General features: G+C 39.4%; 1 protein-coding gene across 4 annotated transcripts in view; it reads right to left on the reverse strand.

The window, feature by feature from the left end:
* The window catches only part of AFF3 (ALF transcription elongation factor 3), a 326,738-nt gene that overhangs the window by 133,744 nt on the left and 165,148 nt on the right, over positions 1-27,846 (reverse strand). For all 4 annotated transcript variants that reach the window (XM_030278487.4, XM_030278486.4, XM_072932606.1 and 1 more), the window contains exon 5: positions 3,385-3,471. In XM_030278487.4, the coding sequence (XP_030134347.4) occupies positions 3,385-3,471 (87 nt within the window). The remainder of the gene's footprint in view (positions 1-3,384; positions 3,472-27,846) is intronic.

Below are 27,846 nucleotides of genomic sequence, written 5' to 3' on the forward strand. Positions count from 1 at the left end.
AGTGATGGCTGATCCCATAATATCACATATACCTAACCAGAAATCAAACACCTGATCAAACTATCAAGACAAGAAATCACAGTAAAAATGAAGAAAGAGAGCAAAGCAGGCAGTAGAATTAACAGCATTTTTTCCTGCACAAGAGTTAATGCTTGAACATGAAAGCTCATCCACATAAACATCAAGTGAACTCTTATTTACAAATTTAATTATTTATTGAAAGTTTATTTATTAAGATGCTTTTAATAAAATTAAAATCAAGAAATGTCTGATCATTTGTACATAACAAAGTCTGGCAGAGATAGAAGAAAGAAAAGCACACAGCACACACAGCTTGTCACATCACACATTCAATCAATTACCCTTAAGCTTTGAAAAACAAGAAATAAAGAGACTGTCATTGCCCCTTCCTGATAAATTCAAGAGTACAAATTAATACCAGAGAGAAAGAAAATTCAAAGTTAAGGATGAAATGGAACTTTATGCCCTCCATTACATAAAGGACAGGTCTCTAGTGGTGCTTCTCCAGGAGCACATTACTTGGAAACCTACCGGGCACTGCCACGTGTGTCAAACCTGACCCAGACTCTCCTCTCATTCTTGTGAATCAATGCAAACTTCCCATGCTAATGAGGCCTGATTTCATATAGAAGTACAGCATATGCACATCCATCCCCTCCATCAAATGAGTATTTAGTTATATTGATTGATACATCCACATGTGCAGTTTCAAATGTGGAATTCCGTTATATTTGTGATATATAAATCTCAGATATTTAGCTTTTTTTTTTTACCAGACTGATTTCAAAACCACTCTGGCTCTAGTTGCTGTGGCCTTTGCAACTTTAATAGCCTAATTAATAAATTTCAAGTTTCAAGCTGTCAGATCGCTAATTACTTGAATTGCAGGTTAAAAGCAGTGTGGCATGAATGCGAACTAATGATGCTGACACTCAGTTTTCATGGACAGAAAAGTAGTTATGATTTGCATCCTTGTAACAGGGCAAGAGCCTGACAAGCTTCTCTTGTTCCTATTCCCAAAATGATGAGTTTTTTTTATGTTTGGGAACTGTCTTCTGTTAAAAGTGGGTGCAGCCTACTTGCTTTTCTTTCTGGAAGAGTCCCTGCAATGGATTGAACTGATGTCTCAACATTGCCATTAAGACTGAAAAGGAAATCATGTTACTGTGCATGACTTGGAACTAAGAGATGAAACTGTTGCCCTGATTTTAGCCTTTCAGTCTCTTTATTGGCCTTGGTCACTAGTTAACTGACAGACCCATTTATCTGAATAATGTGCGATCCACTAAAGTTTGATGCAGGTCTCAGGTTTTAAAAAATAGGGACAGCTACATAGTTTACCTGTGGGAAAGCTTTCCAAGAGCTATGGAAACATTTCCTATGAGGTCCAATAAAGATTTTACATCATGCTTTGTGAAAAGCAATAGCTAGCTTACCAAATTTTGAAAAACATGTTTGAAAAATTAGGGAACTAGTTTTTTGCATTTTGGAGCCTGAAAAGGTTTCTATAGTCTGTAACTGTACAGATTACCAGACTAAGCCACAGAATAGTCCTTAATTATTTTAAAATATTTTAAAATAGAAGTTGTGTCTAAAATTAACATAATCTTTGGCAAGTAATACCGGATTGTTCCAGGACTCTGGTGAGTTTTTTAAGGTACTTCTTTCCCATCACACACAAAACACTCTAATTTCTGGCCATGCAGACCACCCAGGCCACAATACAGTTGTGATGTTATTATATGTACAGAAGTATGCTTATTTATTACTAGATGAAATCTTGTTCATCATAAGCTTCAAAAAAAAAAAAAAAAAAGGAAATTCTACTTTGGCAAGAGAAAAGGAAGCCACCTTGAAAGAGGTCTTTAAAAATGAATGGTAGATCTCTGAAATGGCTCTGCAATTCAAAATAATAGAAAATTTCCCAGAGAGATGGATGAACAGGCAGAGAGAAGATGAGAAAGTCAATATCAACCATTATTCACGTATTTTTGCTCTCTGCTCTGTGGTTCTTCTATTCCTGTATTTATCACAATACATTTAGTTGTGAGGAAGTGGATTCACGATGGCCACACAGACGCACTGACAAGTGCCTTGCCCATGCACATCTGCATGCGTGCCACAGAAACACATTTTGTGGTGATAATTGTGGCAGGAAATGCAGCACTGCAAACACCACCTCACTTTGTCATCCCTATCAACCACTTCACCTGCTTGTAAGCTGCTGATCCACCTCTCTCCTACAGGACTTACTCTAATTTAACAAGCCTCCAGCTCACCTACCATCTTCAGTCATTTGTCTGCCTTCAACAAGCAAATAGTGAGTTATTTCCTTCTTTTTCTTTCATAACATGCCAGAGATATCTTGGTTTACTCCCCTGATATTTCAAAATCATGACACTCCCATCCACAGAAAACCTTTTTTACTGTAGGCAAATGAAGTTTTCTTGGCTTTGTAGTTATAACTATTCCCTGAACTAAATTTTGCAGAATGGACTTAAAAGTTGCCAAACGAGTTGCTTTAACAGGAGAAAGACTATAAACAGCATCAATACCATCTTTCAAGCTTGAAGGCTGCATGAAATATGCTTGTGACATCTACACAGTATATGGTGATACAATGTGAAATTTATTGGCCCTTGCACAAGATAGCTGATTTCATCCCCTCCTGACTTACCATGTATAAATAATGTGGATTCCCCAAGCTTGGGCTGATGAGCTTTACCATGCTGCACTGCATCCTTCCTTGGATACATATCCAATAGTGGAGCTGGTTTTAAGGGAGCATCAGCAGGACTAGTGGCTATGGTCTCTCGGGACATCAAATGTTTCTGTGGCAAATGCTTCTGTGGCCCCTCTGGGCATCATGGCACCAGGCTGACTGCCTCTCTAGCAAAGCTGCCCCTTTGAAGCCAGGCTGGTGGCAGACCATTATGGCCAGTCCTCAGGCTCAACTAGAGGCCAGTGTACTAGTGAAGGCCTCCTCAGACCTCAAAGAAAACCCAAAATCTTAGCTGGTGAAGTCAAATGATGCAGGAGCAATGGATGCAGGAGCTCCCTGACTTTCCACTGCTGTCTGTGCCCTAAGGTATCAGTCAGGAGCCTCAGCAGAAGCCACCCCATCTGAACATCCCACCAGAGGCGCCTGTGACCCCCATCAATTCTGCTGCCAAGACATGCAGACTGTGGAGCCCTGCTGAGGCTGTAAGAAGGGAAAAGACAGGGAACACTGGCACACACACATGAAGAAGATCATCACCAGGGCATCACAACCTTGGCCCAGAGACCTCACTCACTCAGGGCTTTGTAGGACATATTGTAAGGTGCAGGAGGAATGTTTCTACATGATGCTGAATGTCTTACCTTGTTTGGGAAGGGAAACTTGCTTTGTTCTGCCTTTCCTGGTGTGTGAATAGCTGACAGTGGCGGAGGCCATGAATGCGTCATCTCCTGAAAAACAATATTGTTCAGCAAACTGCATTTAGAAAGTCAGTAGAAAAGGAGACAATGATAGCATATCAGTAGGAAGAGTACCTGGGCAGTGGAATATTTAAGTTAAGGAATATTAAGTTATAGGAAATGCCCAGTTTTCTTATAATCTAGACGAAACATGATCTACAATGATTTTTACTGCTCTTGAGAGCAGTTCCTAAGCACTTTCTCATTTTCCTGAATAAATAATGCATCGTAAGTGCAAAAGGTTTTATTTTTCTGACAATCTGCAAATACATTTTAATCACACAAGGTATTCAGGCTGGTGAGATTAACAGAAGAGCATTTTTTGTAGAGGGGAATAGAAATTTCAGTTTATGACCAAGTAACGGGGTACACACTGTGGACTAATCACAAAACAGATTTCACAGGCAAGGTCAGAATGGTAAATGCTTATCACTTGCTAACAGTTAATTCCTAAAATTGCCTTTATCATTGTGAAGGAGTTGGGTAAGTTCCTAACTCCAATGTGTTTGTGCCTTGCAGGACACAGATACGTGGCAAGTCCCAACTGAGGTGTACTGCACCCCACATTTTTCACCTCCCTGTTTCATCTTGACAGACATTTTTTCATACCTAAGAGACAGATGTAGGTTGACCTGAATTTTATGTAGTCATCCTTTACACAGCTTCAGGTAGAAGGTAGGCACATGCTTCAATGCTGTTATGATTCAAGTCTGAATGAGTTGGTCTCCAAAGCAAGGCAGCTTTCGGGGAGAGGTAAATTAAACACTTCAGACAAGAAGTTTGTTCCTCTCTAATGCAGGATCTTAAGGGATGGACATGTTTCATTGACATGTTCAGCACTAACAGCCACAGGATTTGGTACACAGTAACTTAAGAGAATTAATATGCGAAATAGTACCAAGCATGACAATCCTGAAAGTTGGGTTATATGTTAGAAGAACTGAAGAGCCAATAACATCCTGCCTTAAGCAGGGGGGTTGCTGACGCTATCAGGAGTCTGCCTGGCAGATGCTTTGCTGGGTTTTGCTGCCATTAACTGACTGTGGAATTGTTTCTCAGTGATATTCCAAGGAGCCATGCAGAGATCCACAACCTCCCAAAATAATGCTGGAGTTATATTTCCATGACTCATTCCTTTTTAAAGAGAAATGTTCCTGTTTGAAAAAAAGTGTGTGCGAGTCTCTTGCCCATTTCTCATTAGTGCTGACAGAACTGCTTCCTGACCCGGCATGGACTGAGTTGCTGCATTTTTTACATAGTGGAAAGACTCCGGCTGTTGTGCCAATGAAAGGACTAGCCCTTTCAACACAGTTTATTAGCAATAAATGTCACCTTTAAAGCATTCTTGATAAACAGTTTATTTCATAATAAAAATTGCATTCTTTTATTTTATTTGGGGCTAAAAAGTTACATGATTTATTGTACTTCTGTAATCTATGTGCATGCCTCTAATCAGAGCATCATCTGGTTTGCAGTTTCAGTATCAGAATTGCTTTGCTTTTCACTTCTTTGAGGCAGATCATTCATCTTATGACTTCCTTATCTGATAAGTGCCAGCAATAACAGTATATAGCAATTTTTAATATACAGTAACTTCTTAAAACTCAGGCAGCAAAAAACATAGGCAATCAGATTGCTGTTTGCCTCAAGTATCTGGCACACGTGCTACTGTTTGCGAAAGATTAAGGAATTATGTATTAAGGAATATTCCAACAGTAAAGGTGTATGACTATAGATTGACAAAATGCAATGTGGAAACATTGCAATGTGGATATTTAACCCTAAGTGTGTTATCTAAAAAAGTACCACTTTCACACCTGCCTTTCTTGCTTTTCCCTCAGAGGACCATTTATTTTGTGAGAAATGTGATGTTGCTTACATAGACTAGAGGTGTTTCCAGTGCTAAAACCCTGTTCCCAGCCAAAGTGTTTTTCCCTGCAAGTTGAGGTGCTGAACCCAAAAGAACACATGGGAATGACTAAGTGTCCTTTTCTTCCAAAGGGCAATGCTTTATGTTATCTCTGTCAACTGAAGAATGAGGGCAGCCAGACTGGGAACATCTGGTGGCTTTGACCTATAGTTATCCTACTTGTGAAATATTCTATTCAGTGCTTGTGATTGCCATTTGCTCAAGATGCAGTTCTTCCAGGTTATACAATTGGTGACCCCAGTGTCACCTTCAGGGAGATGTCTCCTGAGGAGTCTGCTCTGTGCCAGCACGAACCAATCTGTTACGGCAGCAGAGCTCTTTCCTCCCACCTTGCCTGCCCACGTCTGACAGTGATGCCTTCATCCAGGGAAAGGACCAGAGGGTTGATTAAAAATAAGGGTGACCTTTTTTTTTGACATGTCAAAATCTTTCATTTCTTCTTTTCTCCAACATTATTTCTCACTCACACTTCAATGAAAAATAGCCTTAATGGTCTTTTTTTTTTTTTTTTTTTTTTTTTTCCCCGACTAGTTTCTCTTCTCCTTTTTTCACTTTCAGTTGTGGTATATAATAAAGCCTTCTACATAATTTAAATTTGATGTAACCCTTTCTGACACAAAGATTTAGTAGGACTACTGATATCTGCCAGGGTTAATAATTGCCATTATCATGAATATCTGAATGTGAATTTACTAGAATAATACACTGAGTTGTGACTATATTGCTTATTTATCTCTATCCTTTGAAATTCAGATAACTATAAAATTAAATAAAATTAGGAAAAAATAATCAGAAAGCCACAATGAAAAATGTTCCAAACAACAGGCTGTCAGCACTAACGAGTGTAAGATTTAAATGTAGTATAATATTTTTTTGAAAACAGAAACATTAAACTATGTGCAGAGTCTCCTTCTGGCTGCCAGGAACAGAGCCTCAAAAATCAGGAGAAAGGATTTAGGTGTCCAGAAAATGTCAACACTTTGCAAGATCAAGCAGAAACAAATCCAGAATATGTTCAAGTGTGCCAAGTCTCAGGATTTTAGACTCTATCTGAAGATATTTGAAACAGATTCAAAACACTAGTAGGGACATATGATTATACTGAGATCTTTTTTTTGGTACATGGTGTGAAATGTCTGAAAATGCAAGCCTAAATGGCAACTATTTAACTAACTAAAGAAAAGACTCAACTTTTATTGTAAAATGAACTTTCATGCACATCTTATTTTCTCATGAAAATTGCCTGTTTTTGGAGTTTAGGATTGGCAGTACTGCCATAAAGCACCCACTGGACTGAAAATGGTTTGAAAAGGACTGATGAAAATTTAAATGTATTTAAGAGCCTTAGCACCTTCAAATTGGTGTTAGAACATTGATTGACACAAAAGGTTTTTTAAATTATAAAAAGGAAAAAAAGCAGGGTCTTTTTTAGCAGAAATCAAACAACAAGTAAGTCAGAAACACCTGGCACCAGAAAATGTTCCAGCTACTACAAGATAATAGTCCAATTTAAAACCAATTTATAGTCTTCTTCAAACTTGATTAACTTAATCCTAAAGCCTGAACACTGTCAACTAAAGAAAGTACTGAGAAAACATTTGGGGTCCAGAAGTGGGGAAAACAAAGACTTCTAGATCAAAGATGGAAGCCTTGACCAGGCTGCTTAAAAATATATGTGGATAATGATATGTCCTGCCCAACTGGAAGACAGCTTGTTTGAAATGACAATGACTGCCCTCCTCCTCCTGCAGCCAGATGCCCAAGTCCAAGGAGCAGCTCAGAAACTCTCTCTTTTTTTTTGTAACACACATTTCTCCTTGTGACAGTTGCAGCAATGTTGTTTTGCACTGGCATCTTTGTGGTGCTGGTGGTGATGGCACATCTCATTCACATGCATACTGTAACTCTACAACCCTGCAGCTCTACTCTTCTGTACCTGTAATAAATCAGTTTTCAGCAGTCATACATAAATGTCCAGTTTTACAAGCTATAAAGGTCCAAGCCTAGTTAATCTTACTCAACATGCCAACTTGGCTTTTCTTCTCAGTGAAGGGAAAACCTACAAATAAAGAAATCTATAGTATTGCATATCCTTGCTCCAATTTCAGTTTCTGCAGCAACAATTAAGGAACCAGACATTTCTCGGGGATTAATGACTGCTTGGCAGCGTTTTGTAGGGAGCTTTTAACCCTAGCTTGTTGATAATTTTTCAGGAAAAGTACCATGCAGAGGTAAATAATAGTATTCACTCTAGATTTAAGGCAATGGCATTTACCTAGTGTCATTGGTCTTGCTGTGTGGCACACGATACCGGGAATGGTTGAACTGATTTAGAAAAATCATAATTAATAACAAGTAGGGAGATGGGTATTATCTAAAGTCTCACCACATGAATAATCTTGCTGTTCACTCGGTGCCAAAGCTAGAACTTATCATTGGGTCATGAAGAAAACAAACTGCTTAATCCTCCTCTCTGCTTGTGCTCACCTAGCTGATTTTTGATTCATAATATTTTGTCTCTCTACACATGATGATTTAAGAAATATTTGTGACACCGCATAAAGGCCCCTGTCAAATACCTTTTGAAAATTATTTTAGCTGACTCAACTTCATCCACTAGCTCTACTGACATGTCACAGGAATTATAGGAGATTTGTGAGACACAATTTTCTTTTGCAAATACTTTTGCTGGTTAGCTCAGGGGGACTGAAGAGGATCTGTCTTTGTAGTGCTTACACTGAAATGTAGATTTTAGGGAAGCATTAGGTATATTTATTCAGCTGGAAGTCAAGGCCATGCAAAACTAATGCAGAGCTTTCCAAGACCCTTTAGCAAGTGATCACAAGACACAGTTTGGGAACCTCTAATCTAGTTACGTTACTCTTCTGTCTTCACAATATTATCTTTTTTTTTATTTTTTAATTTTATTTTTAAATACGAGTCTCTCTTTTTAACTGCTGTCAGTTGGCAAATATCCCTTTTAATTCAATGAAGCTACCTTGCCACTAGCTGACAACATGACTATGATTTTAGTGTCAAATATCCAAAGCAAAGAGTCAGACACTGAGACTTTTGGAGACTCTGTTGAAGCTGACAGTATTTCACTGTGGTAAGGTTCCTATCATGTGAAAAGCCAATGTTCTTTTTTCAAAATTGGTTCCTGTAGTATCTGTCATTGCTGTGACTTTTCTAACCCAAATCTCCAATATGTGCCTATAAAATGGAAAGATAAAGCTGTTTCATCTTGTTTCTTTATGACATCACTTTTTTCTACTTCCTCATCAGCCCCATAGTTTCCTTTGAGCAATTGATAATTTTCTGCTTTCCATTTGAGCCTCTCTTATTGGTCATTATGCTTTTGATAACATGTTATTCAGAACCATCACCACCTGACAAAATATCTTGTCATTTTCCAGCTTCTGTTGTTTCCTTTTTCACTTACATTCTCTCCGCTCATTTAGGTGGGTTTTAATTTATAGTTAATATTTGTCATGTATGATGCAAAATGCTTTCTAAACATGAGGTAAGTGGCACGCATGGCTTCACCCACTAATTGAAGGATGAAATAAGGAAACTACAGTGAGCTCCCTGTCATGGTGCTGAAATTGCAGTAAGGACACTGAGCTGGGTGTCAGTTCAGCACTGAACCTCAGTCAGCAGTTCTTCTGTCTCTCCTACTCCTGCTAAAATGATTTCAGGGAGTCACTTTTTTTCATAGCAATCTGCTGCAAACACATTCTACCACATTTCCCCTTTGGCACCAGTCCCAAGACTCTCCAAATGCTCTGTTGCTTCTGTAATATGAATTCCTTTCATTAGGCTTCATTGGTATAATGTCCGAAGATACATGACAATCCAGGGGCAAGTGCTTGTCAAGGAATATTTTTTTTTGTTCTAAACAAAGAAATAAAGGTAATTGTGTAGCTTGTGACTGTGCCATTTTTGCTGTGCTTGGTTCTTCAGATGTGCACAGATGGTTATCAGCAGAAACTGCTTGATAGTAACAGGACTTGGGAGAGTGTGTGTGTGTGTGTGTGTGTGCGTGTGTGTGTGTGTGTGTGTGTGTGTATGTGTTTGTGTGTGTGCTTGTGCGTGCATGCCCATGAGCTGGGAAGGGAAGGAAAAAAGAGAAATTTGGCCCATGAAAAGGAAGAAGGTTAAGAGATTTTGCTGACTGCAGCGCTAAAGAATATGTTCAGTATTAAATCTCCAGATATTTGGTATCTACAGAACTAAACCATTCCAAATCATGAGCATTTGCAACGCGATCTGTGGATCAATTCACCCAACAGCAAATCAGAAATGCCAGTGCAATAAGTTTCTGTTTGGAATATGTTATCTCTGCTTTAGTGGAACCATCCTGAAAATAACCTCAACACTTAGTCAAGGTTCAGCAATCTAGGACAGATAAATGTAAAAGAAGGCTACAGCTGCTTACTTATCAAACTGACTTATTTAGGTCCTTAATTTGTATGATTATAATACTTTAACATAGAGGCTTGCAAATTTTTATTCATTTGTGGTGGGGGTGGGGGGGGGAAATAAATGAGCCTGTAAGTCTAGAAGAAGTTATGGATACCTAAAAGAAATGTGGTTTCATTCTAAAAAGAAATTATTTAGCTTATAACATGCTCTCTCATATTAGAGTTTAGGACAATTCTCCCTCCCCCCACTTATTAGGAAAGGAAGGTGTTCTTTTGCAGGTAAATCACAGAACAGCATTTAGACAATTTCCTTATTTTTTTTTTTTTTAATATATTCTTCACTGAAATGAACAAAAAAGATAAAATTTCTCCTTCAGTCACAAAGATGAATATCTCTTCCTAGCTAAGAACCTATGTTTCTAGATGAATCTATTGAGCCATATGATACAACAAACTGTCTGAAAACCAACCTTGCTTGGGCAAGCTGAGATGATGTGGTTAATCAAGGTACAATCTTTATTAGTGCATTAACCTCCTGCACCCAAGGGCTGTGGATTCTAATTCCTGAATTGCCATGCAAGACTGATGCAGCTAGTTTTCTACTCTCAGTTGGCAGCAAGCTAACAGAAGTGGCTAATGAAGATGAATAGCTGCCTCTTGGGAGTGGGGGGAGGAAGAAGAGGAAAGGAAAAGACCTAGGATACTTCAAGGTCCAGATCTCTGCATGATTTCAGATAATAATGAAAAAGTGCATATAGCTGACATTTTCAGAGACCGTAACAAGCATGTTAATTCTTAGGCAATGGTAGTGGCCTCAGAATTGCTCTGGAAGCATTTCAAGAAGTTAAAACAAAAGCTATTGAAAAAAAATACCACAATGCTGGTCAGGGTCTTACTCTTATTTTGATGGATGATTGTATTAATACAGACAAAAAAGCAGAGAAAAAAATGCTCAAAGCTGAAAACCAGACACATTTAGTAAGGAAAACATTTGCGTTTTGAAGAAGACAGAAATACCATCATGGTAAATATTTATCAATACTGAAATATCTTTTCCACAAATGCATGCAATGTTCTAATATAAACATGCCTTTAATTCAGACAAAAATACACTACTAAATGCAGGGAGGTCATTGAAGCAAATTTTGTGGGGGGAAAAGAATCTAGGGTTTTTTTTTTTTTAAGCTAGACTATTTTTTCCATTTTCTTATGTTGTGGGAGGCTAGAAGATTTGTGATAGGTACATTAGCAGTCCTAGATCACTCCCTGGTCAGAAGATAAAATAACAGGTCATTAGTTTAGTCTAATTTGTTATTTATTCCAATTTCATACCCCTGAAGTCAATTTAAGAGGACTGGGGGTACCATAAAGACTTACTTGGTTCCTGGGAGCCTGGGGGCTCACTCAAAGGCACTTTTATGCATCCACAGAGGAGATTCACCAGTGGGTATGAATTGGTATTTTTTAGCTCAGCTTGTTCAGCCAACTGATTGAGCGTGTCAGCCTTCATGAACTTAGGGGTAACACAGTGATGCCTGTGTGCTCTGTGCACAAGTTGTGGGCAGACACTACATGAAGTAAATGTACCTTGAACTCTGGGTTAAAGTGCTACCAGAATGCCTTTTGGCTAACATACCTGTGAAGGCTGCCAACCATAACAAGAAGCAAGGAAGCTTCTGTTCTGTGCTACTACAACAAACTTGTGTGAAAAAATGATAGAGAGGGTCAGTGTGAAAAGATGATAGAGAGGGTAAGAAAAATCCATAAAAAGAAAAAAGTCAGAATTAAAGTATTAGAAGTTAAAACACTGTCAAATGTAGCTCTATAAAGTACAGTTCCAAGAGGTTTTGCACTTGTGGTTTCTTAATGCAATTAAATTAAATTTGCTCAATTTACAGGTGAAAACTACACCAGGCTGGAGCCTTGGACTGAAGAGCTGAGCATCAAGACAGAGACTCTCCTTCCCTTTTCCCTGCCATAAAACAAAGAGGCTCTGCAAGGCAAAGCAGACTGTAAATCCTTCCTGGACAACCTTGCATGGATGTGGCTGACTGCAATTAGCAGACAATTTTGTTTATGATGCTCTGACAACTTGGGGAATCTGTTCATATACAAGTCATTTATTCTGAATGAGATTAAGAAATCATTGTAGCACTGTGTGCTTCAGTGTATGTGAATTCAGCCATCTGTTCTCAAGGTTACATCATGTTCCTCCTCGATCTGAATTGACAGAAAGATGTTAAATCTTGGTGGTTTGTATTCTGGAAGTAGCACAGTGGCACAATGTGGTGTCTGAAGCCAACAGATACTAGTTCAGCTAAGGGTACAGAGGTGTACAGAGTTGAACATGGGTTCATGTTCAGAAATTAAGAATACCATAGACTGGGACACTGGACCCAGAAAGGTGTCATCAGAGGACAGGAAACTAAAAACAAACATCCCACATCTCATATTCTTGCCCAAAGAGCTCAATCCATTGGTGTGCATTCAAATAAGGTAGCATAACAGAAATGGTTATGCCAATGCTGTAGAACACATTTCTTCAGAAATGTTGGTAATTCTGAAGAAGTGGGGAAGAAAAATGGAAGAGAGAAAAGATCACAGATTAAATCAGCTCTGTTACACTAAGAGCCACTATGCTTGATTTGTGTAAGCATCTTCATGGGGGAAAACCCCCTGTAACGTGGCTTCTAGAAAACCTATTTGTAGCTAACTGTCAAGTGTCCCCAGAAAAGGCAGAACCTCTACTCAACAACTTCAATAGGATTCTCAAGAGATGACACAAAAAAATCAGTGGAAACTGTTGACAGTCCACAATAACAGAAAAAGACAAAAATCACTAAAATCATTAGGGTTACAATACACATACTTCTTGTATTGTGAGACAATGGATAGAAGAACCAAAAGGAAAGGTGAAGGTAGAAAAAAAAAAAACTTCTCATGAGCTGGTGGTTCACTGTGGGGATGCAGTGCTATGGAAATGCCTATCTTCATGTCTTCAAGTCATAAGATAAAGGATATTTTTCCAAATTATATGCTTCAGTCAAATACAAGATAATAGGTTCAAGACAGAGGAGAGTGGCTGAAGTTATCTGGCTTGTCACACAGGTCAGAGCACTAGTCATTCTGGGTGATAAGATACACCATGCAGACTCACACCTAAAATGTAGCTAATTTTATTGTTTATTTTTCAGTCCATCAAAATCCTCAGCATTTATGGTTGTCAATACATACTTTGTAAGTCATGAAAACACGTGAACCATTTGCATTCACACATGAATGTTAGGTACTGACCACAAAAGGAGTGACTCTGAGAAAGGAATGTCCTGTTATGCTTTAGAAAACATAGAAGCAGAAGCTTCTTATGTTCTTATGTATCAGTAACCTATAGCCCATACTTGTCCTCTGCTGCTTTTGATTTCATAAGCTCCCAATGCACCACAATAAACCTTGGGGATTTGAGTGTCAGGATAAACACAATAGAGGCATTTGCCCAACACTCTTGCTATGGCCTGCAGAAAGATGGCATGGGGCACATCAGTGGACCTAAGATCTGGACTCTAGAAGGGTGGGGAGAGGGCTGGAGGCCAGTCCCTTGATGCTGTGTAGAGAAATGTTAGGCTTGCCAGCAGCATGGTGTGTCAGGAGTCCTTGTGAGGGCATTATGCACAAGCAGGGAGCCTGCCTGGCTGGGAGCTCTGCTCACCATCCTGTTCTCAGGAGCCAGTGCTGATGCCTTAAGTTTTAGCTTTCATATTTTCCAGATTCCATGGGCACGAAACAGCACTTACCATTTCTCCCTGCGACACATGGGGTGGCCTTTGTGATGCTGTCAGAGGCAGGCAGAGCCCCTTTGTTTGCCTCAGATGTCCCTAGGCAATCTGGCATTTCTTGTTAAAGCTCATTTTGTGTGTGTGCTTCTCTCTAGCTGCAAACACAGCCATGGAGCAGTGAAGGGGACCATTCTGTAGCTGTGCAATTTACATTTCTCTAGTGCTTATATTAAACATGTTCCTCAAAGATATTATTGTCTCAAGCATTGTCTGTTTTAAACTCTGAAACAGTATTTTGTGTTTATTATATGCATTGGCTTTCATTTGTAAGGTAGTCTGCACACCTGAATTAGGCATCCCAGCACCCCCCTAATCTCTGTGGTAAGCGCCATAATATTGTTAAGAGTTACAACTCATAGGACTTCATAGAACTGGAACTAACGTTGAAAGAATCTTGAGTCAGAAAGTCCCTTAAGAAAATCCTTGTCTCGATATAAATGGCACTGAGGGTGACAATGACAATCTGTGATTCCAGATGGAAAAAATAGTACAAGGTATGAAAATGTACATCAAAGACTTCAATCAACTCTGAAAACATGTTCTGGCTTCATCCGTTACACCATTTATTTCATTAAAAAGTAGATTAACATCAGCATCTTATGCATTATTGTAGACATTGTCTCCATAAGAAATTTGCATCTATTTTTTAAAAAAGGCAATTATTTTTGAGCCATTTTAACTAAAATTAAATACATTTAGATTCATCTAATTTTTCTAAAATCACATTAAATTATTAGAAGGCAAAATAAGCAGATCTTTGAAACAGTTTTTAACTGTTTTACTTGAAGTGCAGAAGGGCCTGTATGGGGCACAGAAAACCTGTGTGGGACAGCATGTCACACTGCCTCACCATTTCTAGGTAGTCCCTGCTGGTGCTGTACCAGACTCTCACCACAAAGACAGCTTGGTTTTACAGCTAGAATGATATGAAAAATGATGCTAGCAAAAGTTTTTATGACTCTCTAAAAAATTCCTCAATATGTTTGCCAGCAAACTGTAGGTGATTATGAAATTACAGGCTACATTATGACAGAGGTATGCAAGGAAATAAGATGGTTACAAATGCTTGTTTATTTTTGAGCTCTTAACTACATGATTCACTTATCCACTTTACAATATAATTAACATTCCTTTGCTGACATTTAAAAAATGAGGATGTATATGTTTTCTTTTTTTTTCAACCTCATAGAAATCATGTGTGAAAATTAAAGTAATACATAAAAAAAAGGAAACAGGACATATCATTACCACTATTTAATTATGTTACCTATTTTTTTGAGTGCAGAAAATCAAAAATAACTGCCTTACCACTGGAAATTTAAAATACTAAAAGTCACAAAAGGTTGTTTCATGCCAGCAAACATTAATTTCTTTTGATTTCTCTTTATAAGAAGCATCAAACTGCAATTCATTGAAATGAGAAGGTTCAGATAATGTCTATGTAGCAATTAATCTCCACTTAAGCCCTCAGGGACTTCTCTGCCCAAGCAAGGTTTTCACCCCTGTTGATTAAAATTAGTCCTTTAGGTCAGTTCTTTTTCACTTTGTAAAGAGTTTCACTTTGAATGAGTAAAATAAAGCAGTGGATATATTCTTCTAAGCTTTAGCATACATAGAAGCCCATCAGAAGAAAGACCACAACAATAAAGCTTTTTTCCATACTAGCAATAAAACATAAATTGGAAATACCCTCAAAATGCAATGGAGTCAGTTGGAGATCTATGCACTGGTAAAAGAGTACTATAAAAACGAACATTTGGTGTTCCTGCAATTAAAGTGGCTTAAAATAATCTGGATGGCCAAGGCAACTACATCCAAAGGATGTAGTTTGTAATGTGGAGAGAAAAAACAGTGATCTAGAGGTGTCTCAACTAGTGCAACTCTGTGTTCAGAATACCAGACATAAAAAATACCAGAGGTACAAACCCAGAGCATTCCCAGTCCTGGATTACATCAACCAAAGGGAACTTGGGTTACAGCAAGGCACAGCACCATCACCTGCCAAAGGGTTTTGCAGACTGTTCAGCAAACAGAAGCACTTGTAATACTTGTGCACCAGGAAGAGAGGAGTTTTAAGACAGAGGGTGTGATAAAGTGAGATGAGAAAAGATAAAAACTGTACTTTCAAATGAATCCTTTAATGCCAACTAGCAGTAAAGCTTTTAGTAGAGTCTGTTCGGTTTTATTGATAGGTTCAATGTGTTGAATCCCTATCCATATTTTAGCCTCAGTGCCTCAATTCACATTGCCATTGGTTTCTGATGTTTAATCTCATTAGTGCAGCTATTTGTATTGATATACCCAATAAGGTTGCTAACACGACCTTAGCTAAGTGTTATTTATTGTATCTGTATATACAACAATATTAACACAGTCAAGCATCAGCATCGGCACTTGAGGGCACCATTAAATTCTCTCAGTGTTCAGTGAGAGATTTAATGATGGATTTAATAGTATTAAATAGGAAAAAATGCCCTTGGCCTTTACATTCTCATTTAAAAACATATAAAAGAGTAGTAATTCGGGCAGTTATACTTCTTTCAAAGATTTCCCTTTAAATCATGCTCAGCCATAAGAGATCAGCTGTACTTTTGTAGTTATTGTATCTTGACCAAAGACGGCAGCCCGTGGCCTACCAGAATCACTGAACTGTTGGCAAATTCAGACTCAAGTTCCTACAAAAAATATGAGTGAGTTTGCTGATAAAAAAAAAGGACTGGTGAAAAATTAGCACGATGATGTTGCCTGCAATCTACAGTGACGAGACTTCTGTTAGCAATAGAGATAAAAAGAGCTGTGAAATAACTGGACATTTATGTCCAGGTTTTTATGCCGGCTTTTTCCATGGAATATAAACATGCTAGAGGTCTGGGAGTTTTTGTGCAATAGTATGCCTGCTGATTTTTTTCATACCTTTTAGCAATGTTTACCTTGCTTTCTTTCCAGCTCTAGATCACTGCTACTATATCACAGAATTGTTTAGGTTGGAAAAGACCTCTGTGTAGATAATACTCTGAGATCATCAAGTCCAATTATTAATCCAGCACTGCAAAGTCCACCAATAAACTAGGTCCCCAAGTTCCACATCTACATGTCTCTTAAATATCTCCAGGGATGTTGACTCAACCACTTCCCTGGGCAGTCTTTTCTGATGCACCTACTGATGTTGTCTAGGCCATCAATAAGAGAATTTCATTTAAGAAAGGCTTGGGAAAGGCTTTTTTCCCCCTGCCTTTGAAATAACTGCATCCTTTAGGTCAAAGAACTAGGACTCAGTATGCACTGGAAACTTTATTTATACACTGCCTAGCCAAGTCTGTCCTCTTACATTCAGTTTGAAGCCACCAAGTGGAAAGAGAAAAAAATGTTGTGTGATAAAAATTCTGCCTATGTGACCCTTACCAGTGACCAGAGGGTCACCTAAGCACCTGTGACTTCTTCTTAAGCTTGGAAACTGTGGGCCATATATGCAGGCTCACAGTGACTCCACATGTAGATCCAAATTTATACCACCAGGAATGAACAGTTGTTCGTTTGCAGGCTTTTTTAAAACATATTTTCAGTGTCTATTATGAAAAGGATTAAACACTTACACTAGCAATATGAATACTGACAATTAAAAAATGACAGTAAACCCATCATATTTGAATTGAAACCAAATTTAAAAGGCTTTTCTCAGCAATTTTGGCATTAAAAAGAATATGGATCAAATCAAAATTATACTTCCACACACATGGGTAATAACAATTAAAACTAGAACCTTAGCAGCAAATCGTGCAAAAAATGACAACAACAAAAGCTGAAGTGACTGCCTGTCAGGGAACATTCACATTTTCCTCTGAAATTTCCCTGCTTGTAAATAGATCTACTGACATAGATACTGGGGTATTTTGAATAAACTCACTTTGTAACATCTCTCAATACAACACGCATAATTTAAAGCAAGAGTTATGCAACAAAGACAAAGAAAGGGACAGACCATTCTCATTTTTTCACACATCCAGGCGTGCTGGATTACTTACAGAGAATTATATAAATGTAGAATGTTTGATTCCACAGTGCTTCCCAAAACAAGGGTAAAATATTGCTGATATTCAGCCACATCACGGGTGGGAAAAAGCCATATAGAGTGCACAGTTCACTGTACAACAGAAAGGGGATGGGGAGTAGGCTAAAGAAAGTATTATCCAAGGATGAGAAGAAATCCCATTTTTTATCAGACAAGCCCCCAGGTCTCTGATGTCATTTCAGAATATGGGTCTTTGGCTATTGCAGATAGAGCTAACATCCTCTTACAATGCTTCTCAGTTTATCTGTTTCAGAAAAACGAATGAAGAAAACTAGGTTCTTGCTTATACCATTAGAGCCAGGACTCCTACATCCTTGTTCACACTATCATTTTGGTGCATCAGACCTTAGGTGGATACATAGCTAAGGCTTAGTTTATACGTTTGCAAGTGTGGTGCATATGTAATATGCACATTTTGCACATTTATTTTGGATAATGAGAAAGCAATTTGCAGTTAATATAAAAAAATTATCTTAAGCGGTAAGGTTTATTGAGAAAGTACCAGTACAGGTACCATAGAGATGTCTTCTCTTGCAATCTACAATAAGATTTATTTTATTTTTTTATAATCTCTAGCAGCAGGCAATCCAGTATTAGGCATTCCTGAAATGACTTCATAGCACTTTGCCATCTTTGGATGAGATAATTGTGGTGAGCCTTTTGGAGGCTCTAAGTTTACTTCTGCCTGTGGGTGCTCAGAGACAACTCCCATTGAAGTCAATGGGAGCTTAATGCCCATAAATAGCAAGTACAAGTAATTTTACTAGTGGCAGTAAGGATTTATAAATGCTTGACTAGGCAAAATCCCTTCCTCAAGCTGGTTGCTCAAATGGTATACTTTTAAGAGACTGAAAAGGTTCATCTAAAATTTACTGTCTTGGTTAAATAATACTTACACAGATTTTTGCATGTCGATTATGTATCAATTATTGCATAATTGCATCATTACTTTAATTAAATTAAACTGCATAATTGGGATGTCTAATTAGAGATGGAGGGGGAAAAAAAGGTAACTTACCTGACATTAACTGTGGTTTTAGAAGAGGGGTTTCCACACAGATTTTGCTCTAGGGGCAAGTTTCCAGTACAGGGGTCACTGGCTTCCTCTACAGTGACAAGACTGAGGTGGCCCCAGGTGCACCACCACCATCCAGACCCTTTCCAGAGCAAGGTTCTGATAGGGAGGGCATTTGCCACTTGGTACTGGTACCTTATCAGTGAGGGGTGTCAGAGCAGTGGGCTCCAAGCCAGCAGTGACAACAGTGAAAAAATGTGGGTCATTGAGTTTGTGTGGAAAACCTTTTGCAGAAAACCAGAGTTAGTGTCAAGAAACCTGATCCTCTCTTTCAAGTGCTGGTCCCCAGAGATGAAGAATTCTTGGTAATGAACAACTGCATTTTAAATAGAGACCCAAGGGGAGAAATCTTACCCAAAAAGCAACAGAGGGACAAGTTGATCAGCATTCTGATTTTCCACTGAAAGTGGGAAGTTGAAGAGATACCTCAGCAAACTGAGTCAAAAGGGGTCCCAAAGCCTAGAGTATCTTCTGGAGGATATTCATGGGAAATATCAATATAGTATAAAATCTACTTAGACAAGTCTGCATAGGAATAAATTGGTTTCTAACCCTTTCAGATCTGAGCCATTTTGGAGGATCATTTAGAAGTGTCAATCCTTTACATGTTAAATGACATACCACCACCTTACTTCTTTTAAGAGTGCACTGAGATTTTGGGAAGAAAACAAGTAGAAGGCTGAACTGATGGAGCTGGAGATGGATGTGAAATCTGCAAAAGTCTCCAAAACCATCTGCAGGTCATGGCATAAGGTAAACATTTCCAGTGATGAACTTACATAATGTCAGGACTTTATTGAAAACTGTCAGAAGAATGAATGCTCTAGAGTAGTGAAGGGATTATAATTTTTTTCCTCCAGATAAACAAGTTTAACAGGTTCACTTCTGTACCTTCATAAGACATAGCAAGAGCCTGAAGCTGGAATGGCCTAGTTAAGATGGAGGTGCCTTTGGGAGCAATGCCTCATGACAAGTAAAGCTACAGATACATAATTATTGGAAAAGGAACCCAGGATTGGGGACCTCTCAGAATCTTTTGAACTTAGGGGACAATTTCAGATGAGGCTGAACTTTGTCCTTCAAAGGATGAAGCAGTGGAGGGGTGGAACCAATACATTCTGGACCTCTCCCCCATTCTCTAGGTCCTTTCAGGCTGCTGTAAACCATATTGAAATGCTAAGAAGAAGGGTCCATTCCAGTTAGAAACACAAGACCCCTGCAAATAATCTGCATTTGGATTGTGAATCTGCATGGTAATTGTGAATGGGAGGTGCAAACATGTAGTTATTTTCATGAGCCCTGGTCTGGATCCAGTCAGCAAAGTACCCCACAGAGACACTGAAAAAGCATTTCCTGCCCCAAAACACTGACAGTTCGAATATGAGATGAAATTCAAGATGGATGCAGACAAAAGAATCAATGCATGAAAACAATGACCGAATTTTGACTACCAAACAGACTTTAGCACACTAAGATTGTGTACCAGTATTTTTAAAGTCCAAGCGCTACTAGGCATATTTGCTCTTTTTTTCCCCTAGAAGTACCACAGCACATGTAACAAGTGGGCTTATCAAAGGCAACATTCACCTCTGTATCGTAACCAAGAGATGATAACTAAGTTGGGGGAAGACCAGCAAGAGCTAAGGCATGCATATTTGAAAATATAGGAAAGTAGATGTCAGAAAAATTGTCCCATAATTGAAGATGCTGATTGGCTCAGCATTCCTTCTGTTTTGGCTTATTATTTTTTACCTGGTAACTTGAACTGAAATAGAAATGGCAAGACCACTTATGGTGATATGAGACGGTGAGATGCTGCTATTGGGCTCCAACAAGAAAGATGTATCATGACTGAGCTGATCAGAGAGCTGCTGTGAAGCAAACCAGTCCATACAATTCTTATGATCAGCTTTCTGGCACTAAAATGTTTTGAGGAGTGTTGGCCAAAAGAACTTGGACTATCAGGTGTTGGCTGGCACCAGGTGTCAAATTTAGCTCTGGTCCTGGGACACTAAGATTCACAGAAAGGCAACAGACAGGGATGGAAGATTCATCACATTGGACAAATAAAGTTGTCTTGATCCTGTTTATTTGAGTGTTCTAAGAATTACAGGTATCTAGAGAGTCAGTGGGGAAGTAGAGAATTTATTGAAGCAAAACATCAAGGGGTTTTTAATGAAGTGCGTTTCAAATAGAAGTTGGTAACGTCACTCTTCCTGGTCACAGCTATTTTTTAATCCACGAATCCCTATAGAGTCCTGAAAAGCTGAGTTGCTGGAGTAGGGCATTTTACAAACTGTGCCAGTTGGTGGCAGCCAGAAATAAGCATATTCTACTTTACAATAATTTAGAAACCACCTCTTGTTCCCCAGGCCCCAGATGAAGTGTTTCATGAGTGTAATGGCAGAGGGCAAGGCTGCCTGTCATCACCTGCACAGTCCTGGAGTGGGGCAGTGTGTCCCTGGACGGGGCTGTGTGCAGTTTCATGTCTGCCACTGATCCAAGACAGAGGCTGCCACTTTACTCCTGAGCTGACAACCTGCATGTCAACATGATGGGAAGTACTGTTGTAGGTGTAAGAAGAGGCAATCCTGCTGCACATCTGGCCTACTGATCAGCAAGGATAGCCTTTATGGACCAATGGGAACCCATGGAGCTACAGTGCCGCTGGAAACCAGAGATGCATTTTTTATAAACCAGTGAAATAATGTACAACATAGGTATGAGGCATGATGTGGTGTGTGAGTTCAAGTCTCACCACTTGTTTTGTTCTGGAGTGCCTTTCATTTTGTTCTGGAGTTGTTGAGTGAGAAGCAACAGCTTTTTCAATGTTCACAAGTGTACTCTTGTTTTTCTGTGGCATGGTCTTGGTTAATTTTTGAATTGGATATGGGTTAAGACAGACTTCTCCTCTGTCTTTTGCACAGAGAAAAGACAACTGATTAAGCCAAGTCAGCTACCTATGTTAGAAATTTCCCAGTTAAGGTAGTTCCGACGGATAACTGAGTTCATCGGTCATGAGGGGATACAATTGCTTTCGCAGGGATTTCTATATGGACCAAGGGAGTTTCAAGACATCCACTGGTAAAATTACTCAAACAAAATATGAATTTATGGATAAACAGATACTAAAAGTGGTGCTGATTCTCAAAACTCCTTTCTTTGAAATGGAAGGAAGGTTCCTCTGGATGCTGACTACACTTCTTGGACTACAGTGAGTTGCATGCATTTTAAAAATGTCTCCTCAAATTGATGGGAGCCAGGGGAAGAAAGGAATTAGACCAAGCTGGCCAGGTTGGATATGCATCACGCACTTCTAGCAAGATCAGACCTGGGTGCAGAGCAGAGAAATTGTTAGTGGGAAAACAATGCTAATGTTTTCACTAATTATGTTGGAGGAACAGAGTCAAAGCTGTTGTACCATCCAGAGGCTCAAACATTAAAGGTAAATTGTGTGGTTAGAAGCAATGGAAGAGTAGCATGAGTCTACTCTATCCCTTTCCTTGCAAGTCACAGTAGGTAGGGTGAAATTGGAGTGATGTGGTTATTTAGGCATAGTCCAATGTGTTTCTGGGGTGAAATCTGCAGGTACGCAGTTATTTCAGACTATGAGCTTTAACTAATCAGCTTTAAATCACTGTCAAAATTATTTGCAGGTATTTTTTAGTAAGGTACATTGATTCATAATGAAGTTAAACATTTTGGCCTTTGCAATTTATTTTCTTTCATTTGCAATTTTATCTACTAATATTTTACAGAATTGTGAAATTAGTCCTATTATAAATTAATTATTTGCACATTTATCCTTTAAAAAGTAGGCTTTAGAGCATAAGTCTTATATCTATTTTTAAATCTTCTACAGCTTAAAAAGAATAAGAAAATGAACTTCTTTCATGTTTCTTTCACTCCTCCTCGCCTCTGGTGTACATGCCTTTAGAAATAACTGCCCTGATACCACACCTCAAATTATATCTTCCAAGGGAGATGTTAGACAAAATCCCATTGATTTACTGATTGTTGTTGTGTGGGTGTGTACCAACAGCATTTAAAAAAGCTTTTAGCATGCCAGCTTTTATCCAGAACTGCTTAATTAAAACCAGATATTATAATAGTACCATTTGCCCCAAAATGAACAGTAGGTATACTAACCGCCAGTGCACTAAGTTTGGTTAATGAAAGGAGTTATAATAGACTACCAACAAAGGTATGAGGGATGAGGATAATAAAGCATTTGCTGCATGCTGAGGTCTGTGGAAGCCCCCAGCTCCCCCTTGCCTAGTGCTGGCAGCCCCTTCATGTGCTGTGGATCCACGTGAGCCTGCAAAAGCATCTGGGGGGTACACGTGCCAGAGCCACCCTTGTGCCTGGAGAGCACATACAGCCCTAGCAGATAGCTCTCCAAGTCAAAGAAAATTGGGAGAACTGGTAATGAAGGGAATAAATGCTGGCACTCAGAAAAAAAAATGTTATTTTGTTGTGTGGAAGATATTTGTGAGTGATACTGCCTGTTATTACCAGCTGCATTTTTCTGAAATAGATTTGCCTTCTCCAGGTGAGAATGAAGTGAGGTGATGAAGTCAGCTCAGTCCTGTAAAGCCTCAAATCCTACACAATCTGACCCAAGCTGAGGCAAAACTGTCCCTAGATTTGAAAATGCTAATACACTACGAGTTTGCAACAACACTATACTGAAGCAGGAGCTGCAGATTGCATTGAAGAGCAGAAGAAATGAGTTTGAAAGGGAATTTTATAAGTTTCCCAGAACACCCTAGGTAGTCCCTATATTTTGTTGCTGCTGTTTTTTTAACCCTAGCTGTCATAGGACATATCTTAAATACACCATCACTCAAATTACTTCTCTGATTTTGAATCCCAAGTGGATGGAAACGCGTGGCTCCCTGAGTGAAAACAAATTGCGATGAAGGTGGAAACTAAAGATTAGCACTAATGCACATGCTTTAGGCTTCAACCCCAAATTCAGGTAATAAAAGACCTGTTATATTTCTCCAAAACTTAATGGATGAAGCCTCAATCAAAAGATATCTGAGGAAGCAGGATAGGATCAAGAACAGGGCTAATTTTGCAGAATTAAGGAGCAACATGAAGATTTTTAACGAGGAAGCAGACACCTTTGCAATAACTGCACTATGATATGTTGCCTAGCAACAAGATATAAAAATGATGTATAACACCAGTAACTTCTTTCACATATGAAAACAGCACCCTACCAAGACAGCTTCATAATGTACTCTTACAAACTAAAAATCCATAGAGACCATTAAAGCCTCCATCTTCTGTAATATACTCTGTTAAACAATCATGTGTTTTTGTTAATGCAGTAAAACACTGAATTTATTTAATGATTACCCAATGATACATCAGCAGCAGCAAGCAGGAACATTTCTATTTTAAGCCTGCAGGATCCATCCCAAGATATCACACTTTGACAGAGAACAAATGCAATGAGCCAGACCTGTGCAACGCCCGGGAGAGAGATGCATTTATGGGGGACGAATTAAAATCACCTTCTGTCTGATAAAAAAATAGCATTATTGGAATGCATGGGAATGCATTTATTGCTTTTTCTTTTCTTCTGTGGCTTGTAGTTTAACATTATATTGCTCACAGAGTACCTACTGCTTCCTGGCTCTGGAATAGGAGAGGCGAGGAGGGTGTCAGGGTGTACCAAAGAGTGGGTCGTGACTGCATAATGTCTGCTAAAAGTAGTCCTGTGAATATTGTATCACAGGACAGGGTGGAAGAGGGGACTGTCAGAGGCTGAGGTGCCTCTGGGTGTTGCTGGGGCAATCTGCAGCCCAGGGAGGGGGAGCAGCTGGCACTGGCAGCTCCAGCCCCAAGCACAAGCAGAGGCAGCACTCGCCAGCCCAATTACAAAAGATGGTCCACAGCCAAAATGAAAGCCCTGCAGCCAGAGGGCCGTGCCAAGACACCAGGTCCTCATCTCTAGGAGGGCTTGTGAGGGAACAGACAGAGTGGGGAAGTGCTCCAGGTCTTGGAGAGGGGCTCACTTTCCTTCTGCAGTATCACACCCAGCTAAGTGATGAGAATAACAGCCTTAGCAAAAAAAAAACAAAACAGAGCACAATAACCTAAAGTTTAGGACCTGTAATGTATCACAAGGCTCATCGAGGACTCATCTCAGACAGGTCTGGTAGCATCCATTGTTAGGCTTATGGGGTAGTTGGGCTCAGTTATATTTACAACAGAGAGGAAAATCTCTTTCTCATCTGCTGTGAGTGGGGACTTGGCTCAGGTTATCACCTTGCATTGTTCCTGCATACTCATGGGGACAGGCTACCTGTGAAACTGCCCTGCAACCCAGTAGCAGCACAGCTCCTGTGGGAGAAGGTTCACTGATCCACCTCATCCTGTAGTCCCTTGTCGTCCCTTCCCAGTCTCTGTCATATCTCCCTGCCACTTTTTTCTTGAAAGTTATGGGCTGAATATTTCCAAACACTGGAATATTTCCAAATCTGCAGATTAATTGAGATACATGTTATATATGTCTGGAAATGAAGCAGATGAACACGGCACTTAATCCTTTGCCGATCTAATGCCTTCAATTTTAATCTTTGCTCTGCCACTTGCTTTTTTACCTTGAGCAAACCACAACAGCTCTCTGTACCTCAGCCCACCCATCTGTTCAAATATATCTGGTGATGTGACCCTCTCCAGCTGACCCATATTTTATGGGATTGCTGCAAATCTGCATTAGCATGTGACTAGATACCAGGACACTTTCAGATGAAAACATTAACCATGTTATTGCACAAGGTAAGCACAATGCATTCTTGAATTGAACTTCTGAAAGTATTAAATATTCATAGTGGATTGTATATTCTATGAATTCAGCAATGCCAACAAGCAAAGTCCAGATCACTGGGATTTCAGTGCTGGGAGTGTGGTGAATTATAGGATTCCAGGATTTGTTAGGTGCAGACTACAGGGACCAAGCAATTGAGAGCCTGGGTCCTGGGTAAGCAGGCGAGTGTAGCATAGGCAGAGGGGAGCACAAGCAGGCACAATCCTGATCTACTGCCAAGATAATTTCTGCTGCAAGCCTTTGAGGATGAAGTGTGGAGAAAAATTTAAAATTCCCATTCTTCATGTAGTACTGAGGACCTGCAAAAGTCCAGTGTCAGGGGATAAATAAGATCAAAGATAAGCTTGTGTGGTTTCCTTTAATCTAAGTGAAGGCCAAGTTTTGAGCTCCAACAGAGAATTTCAGTGTAAGAGGTCTTATTCTAAGCAGTGTTGTAGATTAAAGGTAACTGAAAAGATGGAGACATTGGCAAGATATAGAAAAATATATAAATATGTAAATGCATAAAGGGAAGTCAAGTGTGACTCCCTTTCCTAATTGCCTAACATGATTCCCACTAGATGCATAAATTACAGCTCCTATTAACAGTACTATGAATAATAATCAGTTTACTTTCTGGATTGTATCTAAATATACTTTCTATATGATTTCATCTTTTATTCAGCTGTTTAAAAGCAGAACATCTAATTACAGTTCATATTAGTCTACATTAATTTTTTTTTCCACTGAGCATGTGTGATGACTGATTTTCTAAAAACAGACAGAATTTTTTAGCATATGGAAAAATCATGTTATTATTAATACATTCCCACATGACTCTACATTTCAATTCCCTTAATTATTCAGTCATTGCTGATTATGTCTTTTCACAATTCATTATCCCATTTCCTGCAACGTGGGCATTTTATTCATTAAGTGTCAAAACTAAGGGCCTGACCTCCAGGAAGATAATCAGGAAATAAGTGGCAGACATAAAAGGTCTGGGTTTCCCTTAAGTGCTCACTTATTTCGGTAACTGTGCCATGTTTTCAGTAAGCGGTGACAGAAGCGAAGTGTTGTTGGCAATTGGCGGAGGGCGCGGGGCTGGCGGGCTGCGGGAGCTGTGCTTTCCCCCGGCTGATGGGTTCTGTGCATGGGGACAAGCGCGGGGCGCTGACGCCAACGCGGGGTCACCCATTGTGTGGCACACACAGAGCAGCGCTGCCCTTCCAATGGCTGGTGGCGGAGAGAGCGTGTGGCTGAGGAGCTGGCTGTGCTCCGCTACCCACAACAGCCGCAGTGCTGGGGACTGGCCAAGCTCTCGCCGGCCTCAAAGGGTTCCTGCTTCTCAGGAGACCTTCAGACCCTGCTGAGTTTTGGGAGGAAACACTGCCCACTCCCTCCTGTTGAAGCTAGACCTCTGGCAAAGGTAGAAAATCCCAAGCCAGCCCAACAGTCTATGGGTTAGACCATGGGTATTTCAGGCCAGGCCTGGTGCTTCAGGCTTTCACTGGATGGAAAACAGGTCCACACTGCACCTAGACGCAGAAGCACATCTCTGGCCTCCAGCACGAGCCTAACCTCAGCCATTATGGGTATCAGTGTCTTAAAAACAGAATTCTGGTGGAAAAGCACCTGTCTGTGTAAATACTGCTGCACCTCAGCTTCCTGACCCCTTGCTCAGCTAACACAGTCAAAGATGAAGGAGCTCAGCAGACAGGTGTGTCCCTTCTAGATTTTTGAAACCAACAATTTAACATGTGAGGAACAGGGGTGTGACATCAGCACTCAGTTTTTCCTCTGCTATAGATTTTCATCAATGTCTGTCACATCAAAAATAGCATAACACAGACAATTAACAATTATTCAGTACACACACACACACAGAGTATCAATTGCAATAAGAACGTGAGGATGATTTAATTAGCTGCTGATAACTCCTGGTAATTTTGCAAAGTTGTGACTAAATATTTGTGGTATTTATAATATATAATGCATACATATGGGTATCCCCATATGTGTGCAAGCCTTATATATAAAAAGGCAATACCATGTTTTATTGATGGGGTTTCTATGAGCAAAAATTAATTTGAAAAGCTTAATTTGAAAAGCTTTAATCAACATCACATTAATAGACAGCAGTTTCTTAAATAGCCTCATAGCTAGACAAATACTTTGCCTAATGCCATTTCATTTTCTGCCAGCTGCATGT

Source organism: Taeniopygia guttata, chromosome 1, assembly GCF_048771995.1.
Source record: "Taeniopygia guttata chromosome 1, bTaeGut7.mat, whole genome shotgun sequence".
Lineage (NCBI taxonomy): Eukaryota > Metazoa > Chordata > Aves > Passeriformes > Estrildidae > Taeniopygia > Taeniopygia guttata.